General features: G+C 50.7%; 1 protein-coding gene across 2 annotated transcripts; it reads right to left on the reverse strand.

The window, feature by feature from the left end:
- Positions 1-12,093: 12,093 nt before the first annotated feature.
- On the reverse strand, positions 12,094-15,384 carry Six2 (SIX homeobox 2). Of its 2 annotated transcripts, none has more exons than XM_051175211.1 (2): positions 14,525-15,384; positions 12,094-12,458 (listed from the first exon to the last, which is right to left on the reverse strand). In XM_051175211.1, the coding sequence occupies exons 1-2, from the start codon at positions 15,082-15,084 to the stop codon at positions 12,128-12,130; spliced, it is 891 nt and encodes a 296-aa protein (XP_051031168.1). In that variant the 5' UTR covers positions 15,085-15,384; the 3' UTR covers positions 12,094-12,127. The 2 variants fall into 2 exon arrangements, with proteins under 2 accessions (XP_051031168.1, XP_051031167.1); XM_051175210.1 differs by having other exon boundaries at positions 14,519-15,384.
- Between the last annotated feature and the right edge of the window lie 4,966 nt (positions 15,385-20,350).

Raw genomic sequence — 20,350 nt, forward strand, 5'->3', positions numbered from 1 at the left:
GTGGTTGCTGAGAATTGAACTCAGGATCTCTGGAAGAACAGTCAGTGCTCTTACCCTCTGAGCCATCTCTTCAGTCCCCTGTTTTTGAGACAGTGTTTCTCTGTGTAGCCCTGATTGCCCTGGAACTCACTCTGTAGACTAGGCTGGCCTCGAACTCAAAGATAGACCCTCCTCTGCCTGCAGTCCTGGGATTAAAGGCATGTGCCATCACACCCAGTGAATTTCATTCTTTTATTCTCTTCCTTCCCAGTTACTATGGGCCTCTTCATCTTTTTACTTTCAAAGTGTCAATTCTTCTTTCTCTTAGCCTTTAGTTGCAGCTGTCAGTTATCATGCTGTACTGAGGATAAAGGCCATCTTTCCCAGCTTATCCTTAAAGGACCTAAGTCTGACTATTGCCCATGCCAGTTGCATTGTGGAGTATCTCCTGTCTTTATCACATCTATCTCACCAAACACTGACTCACACATCCCTAATTCAGAAAATTGCCCTTTCTACTCAGTTGTTGAGAAACAAAATGCATACATGTTTAGGCTGTCCAAGTCTTCATTGAGAGGCCTTGGCCCTGCTCCCCTCTCCCCCACCATATGATTACTTGTCATATGGTGTTGGATGACAGCACATTCCAGAAGCAGGAGGCATTTTTATAAATAGTGGCTGTGGCTGCAGGAACACTGAGCAGGAAAGTTTCAGTCTTGGGAAACTGACAGGGATCAGAGCTGAAAAAGCACTTATTCCAGGACAATACCCCTGCTTGCCACTGGTATTTGTACAGAGCATCATGCCTGAAGCTTTGCAGATGGGCAGCCTGGGTCCAGTGAGCTCCTCCCTTTAATGGAAGGGGACATTTGTCAAAGGCCTGTAGGGTCTGTAGTAGTTACTTTCTCATTGTTGTACCATGACACTGGACAGTGAGAATTTAAGGAAGAGAAGATTGATTTTGGCTCATAACTTCAGGCCAGGCCAGAAAGAACTGGTGGCTGGGTAAAAAGTGGCTTTAGCTTGTACCAATGACTTCACCTGGTACTTTACGTGGCCTAGACCAGGAAGCAGAGAGCCCCAGACAGACCAGAAACAGCTAAATCCTTCAAAAGCCCTCCACAGCAATTCACCCCTGCTAAGTGAGGTGTGATAGACAAAGGTTCATGGCTTCCCCAAATAGTGACAACAGCTAAGGATCAGGTTTTCAAGTCCAAGAGACTGTGGGGTATGTTTCATGTTCAAACCACAGCAGAATCCCACAGGTCTGAAAGCCGGTGGAACTGAGTGTTCGTTCATAGTATGCTCTTGGTCCCAAGCAACACCATTTCCAATAATGAAAAAGTTCTTTGTCACAGAAACAAGTATATCCAGAAGTAGGGCAACCTTCTAGAACAGCTGATCAAGGTTCCAGCTCAGTTTCTCTGTGATTCCTGAGTACTGTCCCTGCCCCCAGGATATCCTCCCACAAGGTGTCAAAGTGACCAGTGACTGTAGCACTTCCAAATCATAGCGTCCTTACTCAGTCCAAGCAGAGGGAAACAGCAATCTTACCCTCCTTTGCTGGAGTCGCTTTCTCTGTGAGTCAAGGAGTCTAAACCACGGTCCTATAGCCCTACAGATGCAATCTTGGGTTACACAAACATCATTTTAGCAAACTGTGACAAGAGAGGTGTGACTGCATTGACAGTACACATTGAGGCGGGAGACAAAGACAGTGTTTGCTGTAAACACTCTCAGCAGGGTATCAGACCTGGCTTCTTCCCAAATCAAGGGACTTCAATAGGAAATAGAAGAAGCCTAGATGGACAATTAAACTGAGTCATCGACTTGGTCAGTTGCAGGGATCCAGATTAAGTGATGGAACCAGATGGACACAGAACCAAGGAGACATAGCACAGACTATGGGGAAGAGTAAATTTGAGCAAAAACCTATTAGAAGTTCTAGTGAAGGCTTAGCTATGTTCTGAGAGCAAGGGTAGCATTTATTGTAGGGACAATGAGTTTATCCCTGAAGCTTGCAGGATAGTGTTATCAGCAATGAAGAGTACAGAGGAATAAAGTTGGCACTCTGAGGACCAGGTCCCTACCCCACCACAAGAGTCAACCTCTTATGTCATACTCCACTTCTCAGTGCAAAAGAAAATGCCATTTCTTTGCAACTTCTCCAAGGAATAGAAAATGTGGCTCCTCTCAATTTGGGGGGAAACTGAGATATGCTTGGAGATATATACAGGCTTCTGGGGCTTCCAAACCTCAGTACTTCCTCTCTTCTTCTCAATTCTTTCTTTCCTTTTATTCCTTTGGTTGGTCTATCTTTCTTTTCCCATTGGATCTTGATTTCCTCTTATCTTTTGTTCTTGTCCCTTCAAGTCCTTACATTCTCTTTTCCCCACTCTCTTCCCACCTTATTATTTTCCTTCTTTCTGGTACCTGACATATGTCTTTATGAACAAAATTCAAAACTGACTGAAATTAAATACTAACTAAAAATTATTTGGACTTTTCATCCCATACATATTTGATCTTGATTAAAATAAATGATTATCAAGTATGAACAAAAAAAGAGGTTCACAAATCCAGGGGGTCCAGGACACTCATCCCCCACAGCAGAGTCAGAAGACACCTGACCTTTATCAAACAGAGTTCTTGACTGGAAAATAAAGAGATAAATAATACGGGTTTTTCCAGGGTCCTTACAGAGCCCTCTGGGAACAGAGCCTGTAAGGCTCTTCTGATTTTGGCCTGTTTTTGTTTTTGTTTTTATTTTGTTTTGGAAACCAGTAGTTTAGAAAAGAGGAGTGAGTGCTAACTAGTTGTTATGGATAGGACCATTGACCCTCTACAAACACTGAGAAGAGAGTCATGCCTGTGTAGAACACTTCACTCTAAAACAAAGAAGCCCTTCTTTGCTATTGAAACTCACTGCATCTGGGAATGTCTTGATTTCTGCAGTTTGGAAGGATGATGCTGTCTGATCCAGAATCTCAGCAGGGCAACATGCACTCTCTTTCAGCTCAAGTGCCACCTTCCTACTAATTCTCCATGGTGGTCCTTTGTCCTAGACATGCCATGCTCCTCTCTTGATGTATCTCTTTGTCTTCTGTGGCTTTGGTTAGTATTAGCATGAATTTGTCAAGTTTTTTCTATGTGACATTCACATAGCCTCTTGGACATGTAGATTTATTGGGGACTTTATTATCATTTGAGGGTTTCCTAAAGCTCTCCTAAATTCTGTTCAGATTCCTCTTTTTGTTTTGTTTTGTTTCAGCCTGCATATCAGCAATTGACTTAATCCTCTATCTTGTTGATTTTTTTAAAAAATGCCAGTTCAGATCTTTTTGTGAGTTTTGCATTTCAGTTATTGTACTTTTTAACTTTAGAGTTTCTGCCTAGGTCTTTTTCAGAGTTTTTGTTTCTTTCTTGATGTTTTCATTTCTTTTCTTTTCTTTTCTTTTCTTTTTTTCTTTTTCTTTTTTTGAGACAGGTTTGCTTTGTGTAGCTTTGTTTGGAATCTGTCTTGAAGCTATCTCTGTAAATCAGGCTGTCCTTGAACTCACAGATATTCACCTGCCTCTGCCTTCCAAGTGCCGGGATTAAAGGCGTGGGCCACCACCACCTGACTCCTGATGTTTTCTGTTTTGTGAGATCATTGTAATGGTTTCCATCACTTTAGTTATTTGTGCTGATCTCAAAGTCTTTCTCTAATAGGTCCAGTGTCTGCGTCTCTTCAGGGATAGTTTCTGTGGATCCTATCTTCTTGTTTATGGGACTGTCTTAGGGTTTCTATTGCTATGGTGAAACACCATGACTCAAAGGTAAGTTGAGGAAGAAGAAGTTAATTGAGCTTACACTTCTATATTGATGTTCATCACTGAAGGACATCAGGACAGGAACTCCCACAGGGCAGTATCCTGGAGGCAGGAGCTGATGAAGAGGCCACGAAGGGGTGCTGCTTCCTGTCTTGCTCCACATGTCTTGCTCAGCCTGCTTTCTATAGAACCAAGGACCTGCAGCCTAGGGATGGCACAGCCCACAATGGGCTGGGCCCTCCCTATCAATCACTAGTTAAGCTAATGCCCTACAGGCTTGTCTTATGGAGGCATTCTCTCAATTGTGGCTCCCTCCTCTCAGATGACTCTAGTTTGTGTCAAGTTGACATAAAACTAGTCAGCACAGGGACATAATTGTTTCTTTGTATGTCTCATAATTTTTGGTTGAAAATGGAACATTATTACATTATGGTAAGCCTGAATGTCAGATATTAGCCCCTGGCTTTTCTGTCTTACAGTTGCAGTTTGTTTGGTTTGTGACCTTTCTAAGCTAAAGCTAATTTAGTAAAGTCTATATTCTAGTCTTTGAAATCTGCCCCATTAAGTTTACAAGTCAGCAGATGATGAGACAGGTATTTCCTTAAACATTTGGAATCGAGAGGCTGTGTCTTCGAAGAGGAATTCTGAGTGCCCATGAAGTGTGTCTCCAACACTCAGCTAGAAATCTGATAACCCTGCTTCAGCCTTCCAATTGTTCTTTTGGAGAACCTTAAGGTCTACCAAAGCATTCTCTGGGGGTACATATGGCATACGGCCTTAGGCATGTACACAGTCTTCTAGGCTACTAAGAACATGTTGTAGCTTTCCAAACCACAGTACTTCAGCCCCTTCCTCCCAAGTTTTTTGGTTCTTCTGTTGTTGACCCCGTTGTTACTCCAGGGCTCCAGGCAGCAGAAACTGAAACAATTTGTCTCCAGAAGTTTTTGATAAATGCTTCTTGACAGTGACTTTGACACACACAAGTTCCAGTCAAGCAGACATGAAAAAGACACATCTTTAGAGTTCCCAGGAGGAGGCAGACAGATAACTAAAGACTTTGCAGTGGCAGTGTGAGCTGTTCCCTCCTGCATTGTGACTTTGAAGGTGGATTGCTTATTTTCAAGACTACTGCTCATTGACTAAGTGGGAGACAGGACTGGGATAAGTTAAACTACAGGGAAGCTTGCTGTACTTGTAGAGAGCTGTGAAGTGCCGAGCCTTAAAGATGGCTCTTGCTCTCTGTTACACCCACTTCCCTTTGGTGACCCTGTTAGTTGTCTTATGGGCCCATTGTTCTGATTTGAAACGTTAATTCATAGTCTTTATAGCATTATCTAGATAGACATCCAAGATGGCAGCTGTCTCTCTGAACCCTTGTCCTAACCCCAAAGGAGACAAACGTCATCCTTTGGGCTGGTTTGGGATTTGGTAGCTCCTCAATCCACTTCCAAAATAGACTATATTATAAAAAGCCTTCCTGAGTCCCAGTGCCTCAGGGAAGAACACAAAATTCCTCAAGCCTTGGTTGAGTAAAGTCGGAGTTACCTGCCCACCCAATTGTCCTGGTTAGTTTTATTTCAACTTGACACACACTAGTGCCATCTGAGAAGAGGGAGCCCCAGTTGGGAGAATGCCTCCATAAAATCCAGCTGTAAGGTGGTGTTTTCTTACCTAGTGATTGATGGGGGCCAGCCTAGCCCATGATGGACGGTATCATCCCTAGGCTGGCTAGGTTCTATAAGACAGCAGGCTGAGCAAGCCTTGAGGAGCAAGCCAGTAAGCAGGTCCCCTTCATGTCCTCTGCATCAGCTGCTGCCTCCAGGTTCCTGCCCTGTTTGAGCTTCTGCCCTGACTTCTTTCAATGATGAACAATACTGTGGAACTGTAAGCCAAGCAAACCCTTTCCTCCCCAAGTTGCTTTGGTCATGGTGTTTCATCACAGCAATTGTAATCTTAACCAAGACACCAATATAAAGCTCAGGAGGTGACTGACAGACTATAAGTCTTTATATAGTTTCTGGGAGCTGTGTTGCTTTTAGAAACGTCTCTTTTTGTTTTTCTAAGCCCTCTCTGGTCACCTCCTCTATCCCATTAAGGTCCCTGAGCTATAGACAGCCCCCTGCCTAGGGGACACCTGTGTAGGAAAAGGAAGGGTCCACTCGCACTTCCTGGCTCCATTCCTTACCCATTTCCCCTTCTTTGCATTTACTCTTTTTCCTTTGCGACCTCTTTCATCAGTTCAAGTAGCCCCTATTGGCTTTCCAGAGACACTGATGGGTTTCTGCAGAAAAATAAGATACTACACATCCTGTTTTGAAACTGACAGAATCACTTGGGAGAGCAGGAGATTGTGAACAGCTAATGCCCCTGCTGGCCCTGAGGGGGATGGGTGACTGCTTTCACAGAGGCAGGAGTTCACCGGGATGGGCCAGCTGTATTCTGGCCTTCCTCACATCCCAGTGGAAAACAGTGTGAATGGAATGACAGCTTTAATAGACCACCTGCCGGAAGACAGCCACACGTCTGACCAGGGCCAGAGTAGCACAGAGGAAAATCCTACCAACAATTCATATCGTGGTTCTCGGGGTTCCTGGTTAGCTTCACCCTTCCCTTCCCAGCACAATGACCCGGATGAGGTGAGAGTCACAAAGGGAGGGGGTAGAGGCCATCAGGCTGACCTGGAGGGCCTCAAGGTTTCATTTTTACTCTGTATTACCAACAGTGGATGGAATCTCCGGTGCAGCTCAGCATGCTAGAGGGGCTCTGTGAAAAACTTGGCAATTACCAAGTTGTTGCAGAGCTAAGTTCTCTCCCTTGACTTTAACCTGCCACAGCATGTAAACCGCTTCAGCATCTCGGTCTGCAGCTAGCCTTAAGCGCTCCAGTGACAGAACCAGCGCCATCTGGGCCACTCAGAGCCCTAGGAATAGGAACCAGTGCTCTAATTCCGAGCACTGCGCTCCCTCCGAGGCTGCTCATAACCCGGGAAGACGGACTGGAAAATCTGTTTCAAGAGTCCTAGCCATCCTGGGAGCCTGTCCCACTGAGGTACACTCTCTAACCTGGGCCTTCAGGTTCCCTTACCCATAATGACAGTGTGTTTATACCGCTGCAAAGAGAATGAAGCAGACCTAGTCACCATGGAACAGTGTCTCCACAAGTTACTTGCAAATTCTGCCAGCAAGTGAGCCCCTGCCTGGATAATCACATCTGTACCTGCTTAAAGCCCTGTAAACAGAATATAGGGCCTTGGTACCGCAAAGACCCGCGCGCTGCTGCTCATTGCTTTGTGAGATGAACCACCTCATTGCTTTGTGAGATGAACCACCGCTCTCCTTACAGGCCCTCGGGTGGTATAGCCCGAACGCCCGTGAGGGTTCCAGAGGGGAAGATCCTGAACCCAGAATAAAGCATCCCAATCTCAGGCACTGGCCTGTCAGAACCTAGTATTTTGGGAAAGCCTAGGTAAAGTCCTTCATGCCCAGCTGGCTTCCTGAGATGGCCAGTGTGGATGGATGGCTTTCTACTGCCCGCCCAAAACTTCCAGGCCTCTCTCTGCCTTCTCCCCCCCCCCCCCAGGCCACGGGCTCAGAAGGTGATGGTATCTGATCGTAGAGATTCGCTTTATTTGGGGGCAGGCAAAGTGGTGCCTAGAAAGGTGACTAGAAAGAACAGAAGTGGGCCCAGGATGGGTACCGGCCACATGTTAGAGTGTCTCTGCCTGCAAGGTGCTCCAGGTACAGCGGGCCTGTGCTAGGGCTCATCTTAGCACGGCCTAGGTAGTGGTTGGCAGCATCTAGAGAAGGGCTCTCCCTTTGCTATCATCAAAGCAGGCAGGGTCATGATCTTGCCATGACTCCATTGGAAGGCACCCAATCTGCTCTTTTACACTTGCAATTCTCCCTCCAGTCTGGAGAAATTATTTCCCAACTCCAAACTCACAGACACCAACGGCGGAATTTCCACAAGAGACGGCCCAGTGGGCCGCATACAGCTGCCTTAGCCCTGGTTCCAGGATATACCAGGCTAGAGTCACTGTCTGGCTGCAACTCACATCCCTAAACTCTGGGAGAGGAATTCTTCCTTCCCTCTGAGGTGGCGGGGGAGGGGGAGAGGGGGGCAGGCCCAGCAGTGAGGGCTAACTTGTAAGGGTTTGGGAGAGGCTTTAGGAAAAGGAGAGGCTGGTCCAGGTATATTGCTCTTTGGGGAAGGCTCACCCATTTCAGACTCACCTGAGCCCTGGGCACTTACCAGCTTTCTGCCTGACACTCATCTGTATGCATTCACTCTCTCAACTTAAGGCTGGCATGTCCAGTCACACCATTCTCTTCTACACAGTTGCCCTTCTCACACCTTTCAGAACACTCATGAGGTCTTAGTCACCCCAGCTCTGAAGGCTGAAGTCAGAGGGCCAGAATGGGGGACAACTCCAATTTGGTCCTTCCTCACAGGTCTTTCAACACAAAAGCCTTGCTGTTTTTCTTCCAGAGTTTTGTTTTGTTTTTTTGTTTGTTTGTTTGTTTTTCTGAATAACCAGAGAGCTGAAAGCTGCTGGTAGGGTTGGTGGGATTGTGGTTCTCCAAGAAGCCCAGTGTTTTCTCCCCGCATCTTCCTGGCTCTGCTTACTCTTCCATGGCTGTGGATGCCAGCTGGAACCATCAAGTGTTCTGCAGATGGGGATGGATACCCCTTCCTTAAGATGCCCCTCATAAGATTCTGACCCAAGTACCCCAGAAGGTCACTAGCATGGGTGGACAGGGCTTTCTTCTCTGGACCCTGGGTGGTTCAGAGTTTTTAAAGCCCAAAGCAGGGTTTTTTTTCAGGTTTTGTCAGCTGTCCCTTATGACTGGATCCTGTTGTCATCATTTGTATTCTCACTATAGGCCGTGTGGGTACCTACTTAGGAACAAATTGAAAAACATCCTTTAGCAGACTCAGGGGAGCAGGAAGGGAAAGTTAATATTCCTAGGCAAAAATCTTTGGCTGTTGGGGCAGGGGGTGGCTACAAGAGGTGAATGGAAGATGGTCCCTAAGAATCTTGTTCCACTGAGTCTGACAAGACTGTTTTATTTATTTTTTAACCAGTCAGTATCTATTATATATTATGTCCAATTCTCATGATCTGATGGGAGCTGCAGCTGTGAGTGGCTTATATTGAATCATGCAGTGGACTTCCGTAACACACACACACACACACAGTGTTTAAATACATATTTTCCAGGCTAGCTGGTGGTGGAAAGTGGAAGAAGGAAACTCCAGAAAGCTGAACTGCTCTGAATATAGCCTTGGAGCTGGCCTCCAGCCCCCTACTGGCACTCAAGAGCTTAGATCAGGGATCTGGGGTTCACACCCTTGCAGAAGCTAGAGAGGGTGCCTGGTGGATCCCTGATCATCTATCACTTCTAGTCTGGGATCATTTCTGTCTCTGGGGCCAAGTAGCTAGGTACAAGTAGCCTTCCCAGAAAGTCCCTCTGATGTCATCAGATCATTCTTCAGGGACTGGTAGTGGGCAGGGGCAGGAGAGGACAGTTGTGGAGTTCAGTGTTTCTTGGAAAGAAGCCTGATGTGGAGAAAGCTTGATGTGTATGTGTGTTGTATGTTTGAGTTCCCACATGCTGGGCAGTTCACTTATGCACTTCCATACTCATAGATCCAGGAGGGAGAGTGCTTGTGTGATAATGCATTGAGAACCCACGTGCTTGTCTCTATATTAGAGTGTAAGAATGAACATGGATGTTGCTGCAATCTGTTTCCCTAGGAGGCTATTGCCACAATAGGTGTTGGCACTATCCAAAATGAATGGGATATAGCAGGCTCTCAATAATTGTGGTCAGAATCAAAGTTAAATGTGTGTCTTCTTTTCCATGCAATAATTCACAGTCTGTTTTTCCATGAGTGTGGGGCTAGTGATGACTTGGAACACAGAGGTTACTGGATTGTCTTTATCCAGAGAAGTAATTGTGCAGAAGTGTGGGCTATTACATCACTAAGCAGTCTGGCCAAGTGGGCTGACACAGGCAGCTCCGTTTGGAACTCTCCGGGCAGATCTTCAGGCAGTAGCTGCTAGCTCTGCTTGCCTCAAGTCAGAGGAAGTTGGGCTGCTCAGTTTGCACAAGAGCAAACCAGTTCCAGAGAGCACTTGAGTCGTTTCCTGAAAGCAGGGACTCCCAAAGAGGCCAAGGACACTCTGGGGCTTCGCAGCAGAAGTGGAGGGGCCTTGGGTGTCAGCCCAGGTAGAGGAATCCAGCCTCCATGAATCTTCCAGGTTTGTGTATCCCCCTTGAACTCCAGGCCCGCACAACGGTGTGGCAGCTCCGATGCTCATTAGTTCATTCAAATGCCTGAGTCATGGGCGAAAACACTCTTGATTTAAAAAAAAAATTAAAGACGAGTTCTGATGAGGTTATGGTGGAAACGGGAAGTGTTGGTTTTATTAGAAAGGAAAAGTTCCAAGAAGTCCTAGGGCCCAGCAAATGCCTCTTTCCCTCCATCCCTTCCAGCCCAGGGTGAGCAGGCACTACTACCCTTTGTAGTCCTGTTCCATAGCCACTGCTACTGAGAATCAATACGGAAAAGCTCTAACTTTCCCTCACGGAGTCTTGCCTGATTTGGATCTGTCTGGACCAGCCTGGACTTGTTGGATAAAAGGAGGCTAGAACTGCAGACCAAAAACACAAAAACAATCTGTAGGTTTCAATACAGGTAGAGCTGCAATCTCAGCGCGCCACCCTCAGGAGCCCGTAGGCCTGCCCCTGGGAGCCACTGCACCCACTTGCTAGAGTCCTCAACACTGGCCCTCCGCTGGCGCTGGCGGTCCCGTCTCCGGTCTCTGCCACCGCCACCGTACCCAGTGCAGATTGCCGAACTCAAAGACGTTTCCTTCAGGCTCAGGCAAGAGTGTGTTCTGGAAACACAGGTCTCAGCGGCTGCTTGTGGCGAATCAGCCTAAACTGTCTCCAGTTCTAGCGATTTCGACCATGCTGAGAAGTAATTTGGACTCAAAAGTTGCCAGTCCAATTTTCCTCCCATTTCCCAAAACTCGTCTACCACCTCTCCACGCAGGCTTTCAACTCTCTCAACAACCCTAGCGGTGTGTGTGTGTGTGTGTGTGTGTGTTGGGGGGGCTTGCTGTGGTGGCTTCGGTGGAAGCTGGAAGTCTGGTCCTTGTTTTTGCTGAGAAAAGGGACTTAATGGGAGGAGGTTTCAGAGTTTTCAGTCTCCTCCCTTCACCTTGCCAGAGGCACACTATGAAGGAAGGCCGGTTCAGGTTTCCTGGATTCTGCTCCAGTATCACTGCCCAGAAATGCCCACCCCGGGGTATCAGTCCCTGTAGGGAAATCAGACACTGTTACACGCCAGGCCACCGGGCCTTGGGGGCATATATCCATATATTTATGATTTCTAATTTTATTATAAAATAAAAGCAGAAATATCTCCCGACGAACATTCACATGAGGGCATAAAAGGGAAAAGGCAAGTCTGCGGCTGGGGAGGCACTCTGGGGTGAGAGCTCGGAGGAGGTCACAGTCCTAGGAGGAAGAGGACAACCAGCTGGGGGGGGGAGGAAGGAGGATGAGGGGAGGGGGAGAAACAGGAAGGGGGAGAGGGAGAGAGAGAGAGAGAGAGAGAGAGAGAGAGAGAGAGAGAGGGAGAGAGAGAGAGTATGGGACTGTTCACAGCCTTCTGGGGCACAGCCCTTTCTTGTTCATTTATTAGTACAAAAACTGGCACCTTAGCCTGACACTGAGGTGGGGGGAGGTCTTTGAAGACCAAAGGCCCAGGATTTCTAACCTCCATCATATGGATTCCCAGACAGTTAGAGAAAGAAGGGGACTCAAGTTGATGACCAGAAGGAAGACACTGGGTATGATGTGAGAAAATCAGGAAAGAGAGAGAGAGAGAGAGAGAGAGAGAGAGAGAGAGAGAGAGAGAGAGAGCGCACTCCAGAAATTTAGAAGGAAAGAGGAAAAGCAAGAGGGAAAAGAGACCGGACAGGGGAGAAATAAGAAACCTGAAATGAAAGTGGAGAAAAGAAAGAAGGAGAGAAGGGAGAAGAGATGAGAAAAATCGGGGTTGTGGTGGTGGTTTATAATTTATTTCCTTGCCTGATTCAAGACCGAGTCCCTGACCTCCAAAGGATCTCAAAAGCAACTTTTTGAAAAGAAATCCCCCAAAGGGCAACGAGCAGACAATTACATAGTCCCGCCGGCCAGTTCTGCTGCCCCTGCTTGGCGTGGCGTGGCGTGGCGGTCTTCTAATACCCGGTAGGTAGGCCCTCAGCACCGCCTCTCAAGTCCCGGCACCAAGCTTGGGAAGCAAGTGCCAGGACCAGAGCTCTAGGAGCCCAAGTCCACAAGGTTGGCAGACATGGGGTTGAGTATGGAGTCCTGTAGGCTGTGGTGGTGCTGCAGCGGGTCTGTGCCGCCTCCACCAGGTACTGGCACGGGTACTGCGCTTGGGCCGGGAGGGTGGCCTAGGCTGTGTAGGGAGGGCAGCCCAGGGGGCGGCGGCGGGCTGAGCAGCAGTGCGGGACTGGACGACGAATGGTCTGGTGTCCCCGACGGCGTCTTCTCATCTTCGGAGCTGCCTAGCACCGACTTGCCGCTGCCGTTGAGCGAGGAAGCCAGCGGGTTGTGGCTGCTGGAGTTGGAGTTTTCACTGTTCTCCCTGCAAGCGCAGGAGCAAAGCAGTGGGGTCAGTGGGAAAGCGAGGACACTCCGAGCCACCCATCAGGTCGCCAGTGCCCGTCTCTGGACTCAGTGCCACTGCGGTTGCTAAAGGTGTTTTCGGTTTCTACCATTTTGACACTGTTTGGTTCTTTGCAGCGTGCGCACAACCCAGCGACAGTCTAGCTTTCTCTTATCCTTCTCCCGGGATTAGCCCATGTCCTTAATTTTATCAGTATCTTTCCTGCTTTCTGTATGTCCTGTACTAGTCTCCCACCCTATTTCTTCCCTGGAGCAGAGGCACCAAAGCAGGCGTGTTTGGAGTTGGCGGTGATGAGGATGTAAAGACTGGATTTTCAAATCACTTGGGTTGGACAAACTAGGTTGGCTGGTAGAAGCTCTAGATACTGTGATCCCAGGCTGAGGAGCCCATTTGGATTTGGGTAAGCACAGGCCTCATTTCCCCTAGACTTTCTCTGCCAGAGGGAGACTCCTGGTTGGGTGGGTGGGTGGTAGCTCCTGATAATACGGTCCTCAATTCCAAACTGAGCAGGCTCTATGAGCTCAGCTTGGGCATCAGATTTGAGGTTGGAGGACTTTCCTCTAACCGTCTGCTGAAAAATTTAGCCAGGGGACTGGAAGCTCAGTATGGAGAGCAGCCCCTGGGAAAAGCTAGAAGGTGGCTATTGCTGGCCTGGATCTTTCTGCCATAATGAGGAGCCCAGGGACATAAGGACATAATCTGCAGCTCTCACCTGGGGCCTGGTCAGAAGCCCTAGCTGTTTAAAAGCTTGTACTTGGTGCCAGCCTGAGAGTGAAGGCAGCAATGAGAGCCTCGAGAAGCCGCTCCTGTCCTGTCCTGTTTTTTTTTTTTTTTCCTTTTTTTGGGGGGTGGGGTGGGTGGGCAGTCCCTGACAGAATGTGTGTATTTTAAATCCTGGGTGAAATCTCTTGGTGGATTCCTACCAGCTGTTCTTTCTGATTTCTTGAGGAAGCATCTACAAGGCTTGCAGTGGAGCGAGTGAGACCGCATCATCACCACGGATAGTCGGAAGTCAAGGTTTCAAATACCCAGGTCCAGCCTGCAGCCTACTCATCTTCCCCGCTGTCCAGCACCCTTACCCTGAACTAGGACGATTCAAACTCTGTGTTGAGCACACCTCATACCACCTAACCCAGGCGTCTTGTTTTGCAGTTACCCGAAAGAGAGATCTGTTCCCATGCCCGGTTTCTCGCCAGTTCCCTTGTTGAGATTAAAGCTCCGAGCGGATTGTAGGCGATCACAAGGGCCTCCACACTTAGGTTAGCTGGCAAGTCTTGGATTCCGAGAGGAAATACAACTCTTAGCCCTTCGGAAGATCTCAGTTTACCTTACACACCCGACTTGCCCACCAAAGAGAGTAGGACCCGAGGAGAGAAAAGTCAAGGGTCTGGCATGTCCTGGAAGGCTTGCTGGATTCAGCAGGCCGGAAAAGAGCGACGTGGTTATCTTCTCTCCCACGACTGACACTTCCTCCCCGGGGCCCTTCATCACTTGGTCCTTTCCACGCGGGATAACTCCCAATTCCTTGTCCTTAGCTCTTACGTCCGGGAAAGGAATATCCTTGTTTAGCCATTGCCTTCATTGTCCGGACAGTACTAGGGACGTTCCAACCTCAGCTCTGACCCCTAAAAAAAAAAACCCGCTTTGACCTAGAGGTAACATCGGAAACCGTCTCTGATCCTCCATGCCCTTGGTTGTTCGAGGAAGAGCAGGCCCTGAACCTACGTCTACCTCACAGGGGATTCAGGCCCACAGCCCTGAGCTCTCTGAAACTCTATTTTTCCAATCTAATCCACAAGAGACCAGGGAATTAGTTGAGAATTTACGCACTAATTTGCCCGCTTTAGACAAATTCCGGGCCGCTCAGTCTCCAGCAAGATTTAAGCGCGGTATTGAAACAGGCTGGGCATCAGCCTGGGGGTGCGGAACTTGGACCCGCGAGCGGTTTAATCCTCACCAGGAGCACACCATCCCCCGACCCTGGGGACCAGGGAAGCCGGCGCCGATGCTCTACTTACTCGTACCTTTCCTTGGCCTCGGCCGCCCGGTCGCGCTGCCGCCGGTTTTTGAACCAGTTGCTGACCTGCGTGGTGGTGAGGCCGGTGGCCTCCGCCAGCTCGCGCTTCTCCCGCGGCGACGGGTAGGGGTTGTGCGCGTACCACTCGCGCAGCACGCTGCGGCTCTTCTCCTTGAAGCAGTAGCTGGTCTCCTCGCCGTCCCATATGGAGCGTGGCAGCGGGAACTTGCGTCGCACGCGGTACTTCCCCACGGCGCCCAGGGGCCGGCCGCGCAGTTTCTCTGCCTCGATGTAGTGCGCTTTGAGCCACAGCTGTTGCAGCTTGGCGTGGTTGTGTGGCGAGAACTGGTGGCTCTCCAAGATTTTGTAGAGCTCGCGGAAGTTGCCTCGGTGGAAAGCCACCACGGCCTTGGCCTTGAGCACGCTTTCATTCTTGTGGAGGTGCTCGCAGGCGGGCAGAGACCACAGGAAGCGCCCCAGCCGCTCGATGTTGCCGCCCTGCTGCAGCACCTCGCACACGCACGCCACTTGCTCCTGCGTGAAGCCGAAGGTGGGCAGCATGGACATGGTGCCGGCTGCACGCTCGCCCGCTCGTCCGCCCGCCCGCCTGCGCGCGCCCTCACCGAGCCTCGCGGCCCCGCATGGGCGCCTCCCCGCCGGCCTGGCCCGGCCGACAGGCGGGCGGGGCCCCCTGGCCAGGCGCTGGCTCCCGGGTGACTCCTGAGTCACTGCGGTCCGTCCTCGCTCCTGCCGTTGGCCCCGCGCAGCTCCGCGACCCCGCTGCCCGCGTGCCTCGCCCGCGCCCAAGCCCGGGGGCCGCCCGGGGCGCCGCTCCGCATGCTCCGCGCCCGCCCGCCGCTTGTTCGCTCGTCCCTCGCTCGCTCTCCCTCCCGTCTAGCTCGCTCGCAGCTTTTTTAATAATATTATTCTAAGCGGGCATGAGGCGCGGCGGCCCGCGCCCTGATTGGTCGGGTTATCTGACCCGGGGCTTGCCCGCGCCAGACAATAGTCGAGTCAAATTATTCGCCATGGAGACGCTGTCAGTCACCGGTAACCCGAGCCCAGGCGGCCGGGGCTGCTCCCCCCTGGCCGGCTCCGCTGACAGATCGCCCGGGCTCTGCACACAGCGAAGGGCGGCCGAGACAGGAGCCCCAGGCACTCCCAGAGCCTGGGAGGCGGAGAGGGGCCGGGCTGGGGCCCCAAGACGGCGGTGATTGACGGGGCGGACGCCCAAAGAGCGGCGGCGGCGGAGGACCCAGAAGGAGGGGGGCTAAGTGGGGCCCCCGAAGAAAAGAGGAGGACTGAGGTGGGAAGGGAAGGAAGAGGGTAGAAGGGAAAGCGGAGGACCGTTTAAGGGGGTGCCTTTCAGGAAGAGGAGAGAGGGGGGGGACAGAAGGTGCTTACAAGGGGAAGATGTGTAGGACACTTTTTTTTTTTTTTTTTTTTAAACTAGGGCGACGCAACAGCATTGCTCAGGCCTCACCAGGTGCTCCAGCCCAGGCTGGGTCACTGCGTCGCTCGGAAGGTCGCAGCTGTCAGGTAGAGATACTGTAACTCAGGAGGAGGTCAGTGGGTTGGAGAGTTTGGATTCTCTTGGGGAGGGCCTCTGAAAGCCTTGGTTTTTCCAGCTGACAACGCCCCCACCCCCATGCTAGAAACCCGGGACCCGAGCTGTCCTCCAGGGAAAGGGGGAGGAGGTGGGGAGAGAAGTCAGAGATTTGGCAGTGGCCGCAGCTGGACGCCTGAGAATCAACTTCCCGGAGGATCCCGCCTTTCCTTCCTTTCGTAGTAGGCTGGCTGCCCCGCGGCCGGTACCGCCCCCACTCTGCGCGTTTTGCTCCAGAGCCAGGCTGGGACTCAGACGTTAACCCCACGGGGCCCAAGGCCCGAAAAACTCCAGGCAGTCCTGGTGCGGCCTCTGCAGAAGTTGACTCTTGCAAGGGGCAACGACGCAAAAGCAAGCAGCCTCTCAGACCCGCAGACTGCCCTCGGGGAGCCTAGGGCAGCCAGTGTAGAATGATTGCAGCGCTTCCCGGGTGGCTAGTGCTAGAGGCAGGATCGACCGGCTTCCAGCCTCTCCACTTCTGGGCTGGGGTTCAGCCTGAGAACCCAGCGCTGAGTTCAGGCACGGGGGCCTTAGAAAGGGGGTAGGAGGTGTCCCTGTTTTTTCCTTCTTTGTCAGAACACCCCGAGAAAACACGTGGTGCTGCTTTGGCAGAAAAGTGCAAGAAGGACAAGGGAGTCCTGCAGGCCGCGCGCAGGGGAGGGGGTGTCCCTGCAGTTTCTAGGTTTGAAAAGCCGGAGTTTATTTCCTTGCCCAGCTTACCCTTTGCATATCTGTTCCCTCCCCGCACCCCCCCCCCGCCCCTTTCCCACCCAGGTTTCTGACTGCAAACTCCCAGTGTCATTCTCAAGGCAGCACAGGTCACAAGGCTCTGTTTTCAGAGTAGCTTCTAGGCCTTTTGTTGTTGTGACCTCCCCTGTAAACTTTCTAAGGGGATGGAGAGTCGGATATTGAAAATGGGGGAGTGTAGAGCCTCAGCTTTGATTTTGGGCTTTGCCGGTTGTTTATGGGCAAGGTATATATTTATTTATTTGTGGATATAGCATTATTTCCTAAACTTCCCCCTCTGCTCTAGAATGCCAAAAGCCGTTTGGTGGTGATGCAAGCATGGGCCAGTGGAGTGCTGACTTTGGCTAAGAGATTGGTTCCTGGAGGCCTGTCTGCTTGAGTTGAGGACACAGGACTGCCTAAGTTAAATCAGCACAAGGCGCATAAATCCCTGCAGAAATTCAGGCATGGTCATTTTGGTAGACTTCCTCTGTGGGCAGGGCAGATCTTAGTGTATCCAGGTACTCTCCTCTGAAGACCCATGGTGTGGGACTTGCCCTTGAGTGAGCTATGAGGATCCTGAGAGACCTGGGAAATGTATTACCTACATGGCAATAGGGCTCAGAGCCTATCTTCCTACTAAGAGTGACTGGCCTAGTAGCAAGAGGTATATCTTGGGAAAGGTAGCTTTTCCCCGAGGGTTTCTCTTAAGCCATGTAGTTAAAAGAGCTTACCTGATGCCAGCTCTGGTCACAGCCAATGGGGAAAAAAAAAAAAAAAAAGCCAGAGGGAAATAAACACCCTGGAACACCCTGGTTGGGTACTGGACCAGTCAGTTACTTACTTTGGGACCATTTCACGCTAATTGCTGGGGCCTCAGTGATCTCCCTAATCCCTTCCAGGGAGGATGTTCTTTGCAACCTAGGCCCTGGCTTGACCACAAACCTGCCCCTTCTTAAGTTTTAAGTTGGTGGCGTTTCTTCCGGACCGGGCCCTGCCAGTGGTCCTGGTGGTGGGCAATTTTTCTGTGTCCTGGAGATCCACAATTTCTGGATCTCCTGTGTCATCTCCTTGGTGGTTCCCAAGCCACAGCTCAGCCTCCAACCCCACCTGGAGCCTCCAGGCAGTACTCAGGAGGAGTAAGCATAGCAGAGCAGACCTGCCACCCAGGACATCACCACCGTGCAAAGTCATTACCTAACAATCATAGAAAAAACTGTAACCCCACTACCCAATGTGTGAGCGTGATATGATATTTATTGGTTATCCCCTGCCCTCTACCTGTGTCACAAACCAGTTCCAGCAGGTCTGGGCCAGAACCTCTTGGCAGCTGGGGGCTGGCTGGATGCTTGCCCTAAAAATGTTAGAATCTCAGCTAGGGTCTCCTCATACTCGTACTCGGCAGTCTCTGTCTGGCCCCTCCTTCACAGGATTCACTACAGGATAGAACATAGGTTGTCAGGGTGGGGGTTTTATAGACACCATGTGACCTTCAGACACGATCAACCCTCAGTTCCAGCACATTCAGCGGCTGCTGGAGAGGTCTGGAGTACCAAGCCTTGGGTCGCTACTTGACCTCAACTTTCAGCCTTGTTAGTTTTCCTCTTCCGCCCAGTCGTACACTCAAAAAAAAAAAAAAAAAAAAAAAAAAAAAAAAAGCTTGCATTAAAAGTTTGTTTCAGCAAGCACGGGCAGAGTACTTTATGGCCAGGATGGAGGAAATTTTGGTAAAGGTTTGGGAATTCACGATTCATTGAAATGTCTATTTGCATTCCCAGCGGTGCTGGAAAGTTCCCTGGGTTGGGAGCATCGGACTGTCTGGAAGATAGTACTGGTTGCGCCCCATGAGCTCACGCCGCCGCCGACAGGATTTCTTTGCACCAGACTTTTGGACAGGAATGGTCTAAGGCCTTTGTGTTTGGAGATTGGCAGAAAATTCTCAGAATGGAGCTCAAAGTCCACCACTGACCCGGGGCCCGTTGACTAGCGGACATCTGGCACACCGCACTCACACTTTGCGTGTCTCCAGAGCTTTCTCGGCTTGAGTTGGGGCTATTCGAAGTCAATGGGATGATCCAGCGGGAAGAAAGGACTTACTGACTGGACCAGAAGACCTTCGTTCTGGGGAAACCCTTCTGACTCAAAGAAAAAAGAAAAGGGAGTGGGATTTCGGTGAGAAATCAAAGAACCAGAGCTTTTCTGTGTGGGGGTGCTTAATATTTTTTTTCTAGCCTTTATAAAGGCTTTATAAAGACTGACTCCGGCGCTGCCGCTGACTAATACAAACTCCTGATGGGCGATGATGCTCTGCGAGGCTCAGAGATGGGGACGTTGCTTTTCTACAGGTCTGAGTGCAGTGCTGGACACTGATTCTCCGCAACCCTCTTGGGCCTGAGAAGTGCGTTTCGTTGAAAGCGGGCCCGCAGTTCGAGCGGGTTTGCGTTGCAGCTCTCTGCACCTCCCCAGCGGCCTCCGGCAGCTGCCAGGTCTGTTGTGTCTTCCAGTAAGGGCTGTTGGCATTTGCAAACTCCAAGACCCAGCGATTTCGGTGTTGCTCAACGTGTAGGGATCAGATGCTGGGTTACTGCTCACCCAGCTTTGCTGAAAGATTCTGCACCCAAAGCGCAGGCAAGGTTGCAGGGCCCTGGGCTTCGATGGCTGCACTCTGGAAAAGATATAGACCGTGCTGCCAACGCAGCACGTGGCTGTGACTATAACTGGCCCCAAGGGTCAGAGCAGCACAGATCCCAGGGGGTCACTCTGCCTCTCAGACCTGAGAGCCTTTAACCTGCAATCTACTCGCGGCAGTCTGGAGGAGGCCAGGCTTTCGAAAACGGTTTGGGGGCTGCTGCGCCATCCGCGATCTTGTGCAAACGAAGAGGGGCTTTAGGCGCGTTTGGAGGCCTGCAAGGCAGCCAATCCGCTTGGGAGGTGCCATCAGCAGGAGGGATTGGAGGCGACTACCAAGGCCTGGCCGCCTTCCTGCGATGCCTGGCCCGGTCCCCCGCCTGCGGTCACTGATCCGACCTGGCGAGCCTTTCGACGTCGCCTCATCCTGTGCCGGGCCCCTCCGAATAGACGCTGGTTCAGGGGGCTCTCGGTTCATGGAATTTTCAGGAAGCTGCTGAAATCGGCCCCCAGGGTGGCTTTTTCCGCGGGAACAGTAGAGTGACTGTGCCTCTCTAGGCGGTCTATTGCCCACACTACACCCTAGCGCCTCCCCGGGGGTTGTGTCACCAAGCTCGGATCTAAGGGTGAATTAACTCAGTTTCCCCTAGGCCTTTAGAGTAGAAGGAAGGAGCCTTGACAGATCGCTAGTTCTTCCCGGCCGCATGGCACCACAGCACCACCTAAACAGTGGCTGAGAGAAAGCAAGAGAAATGGTACCTGGTAAGCAGCGACACACACACACACACACACACACACACACACACACACACACACACGCACGCACGCACGCACACACATGCACACGCACACCACACTCCGGTTACCAGTAGG

Source organism: Phodopus roborovskii, unplaced genomic scaffold (assembly GCF_943737965.1).
Source record: "Phodopus roborovskii unplaced genomic scaffold, PHOROB, whole genome shotgun sequence".
NCBI lineage: Eukaryota > Metazoa > Chordata > Mammalia > Rodentia > Cricetidae > Phodopus > Phodopus roborovskii.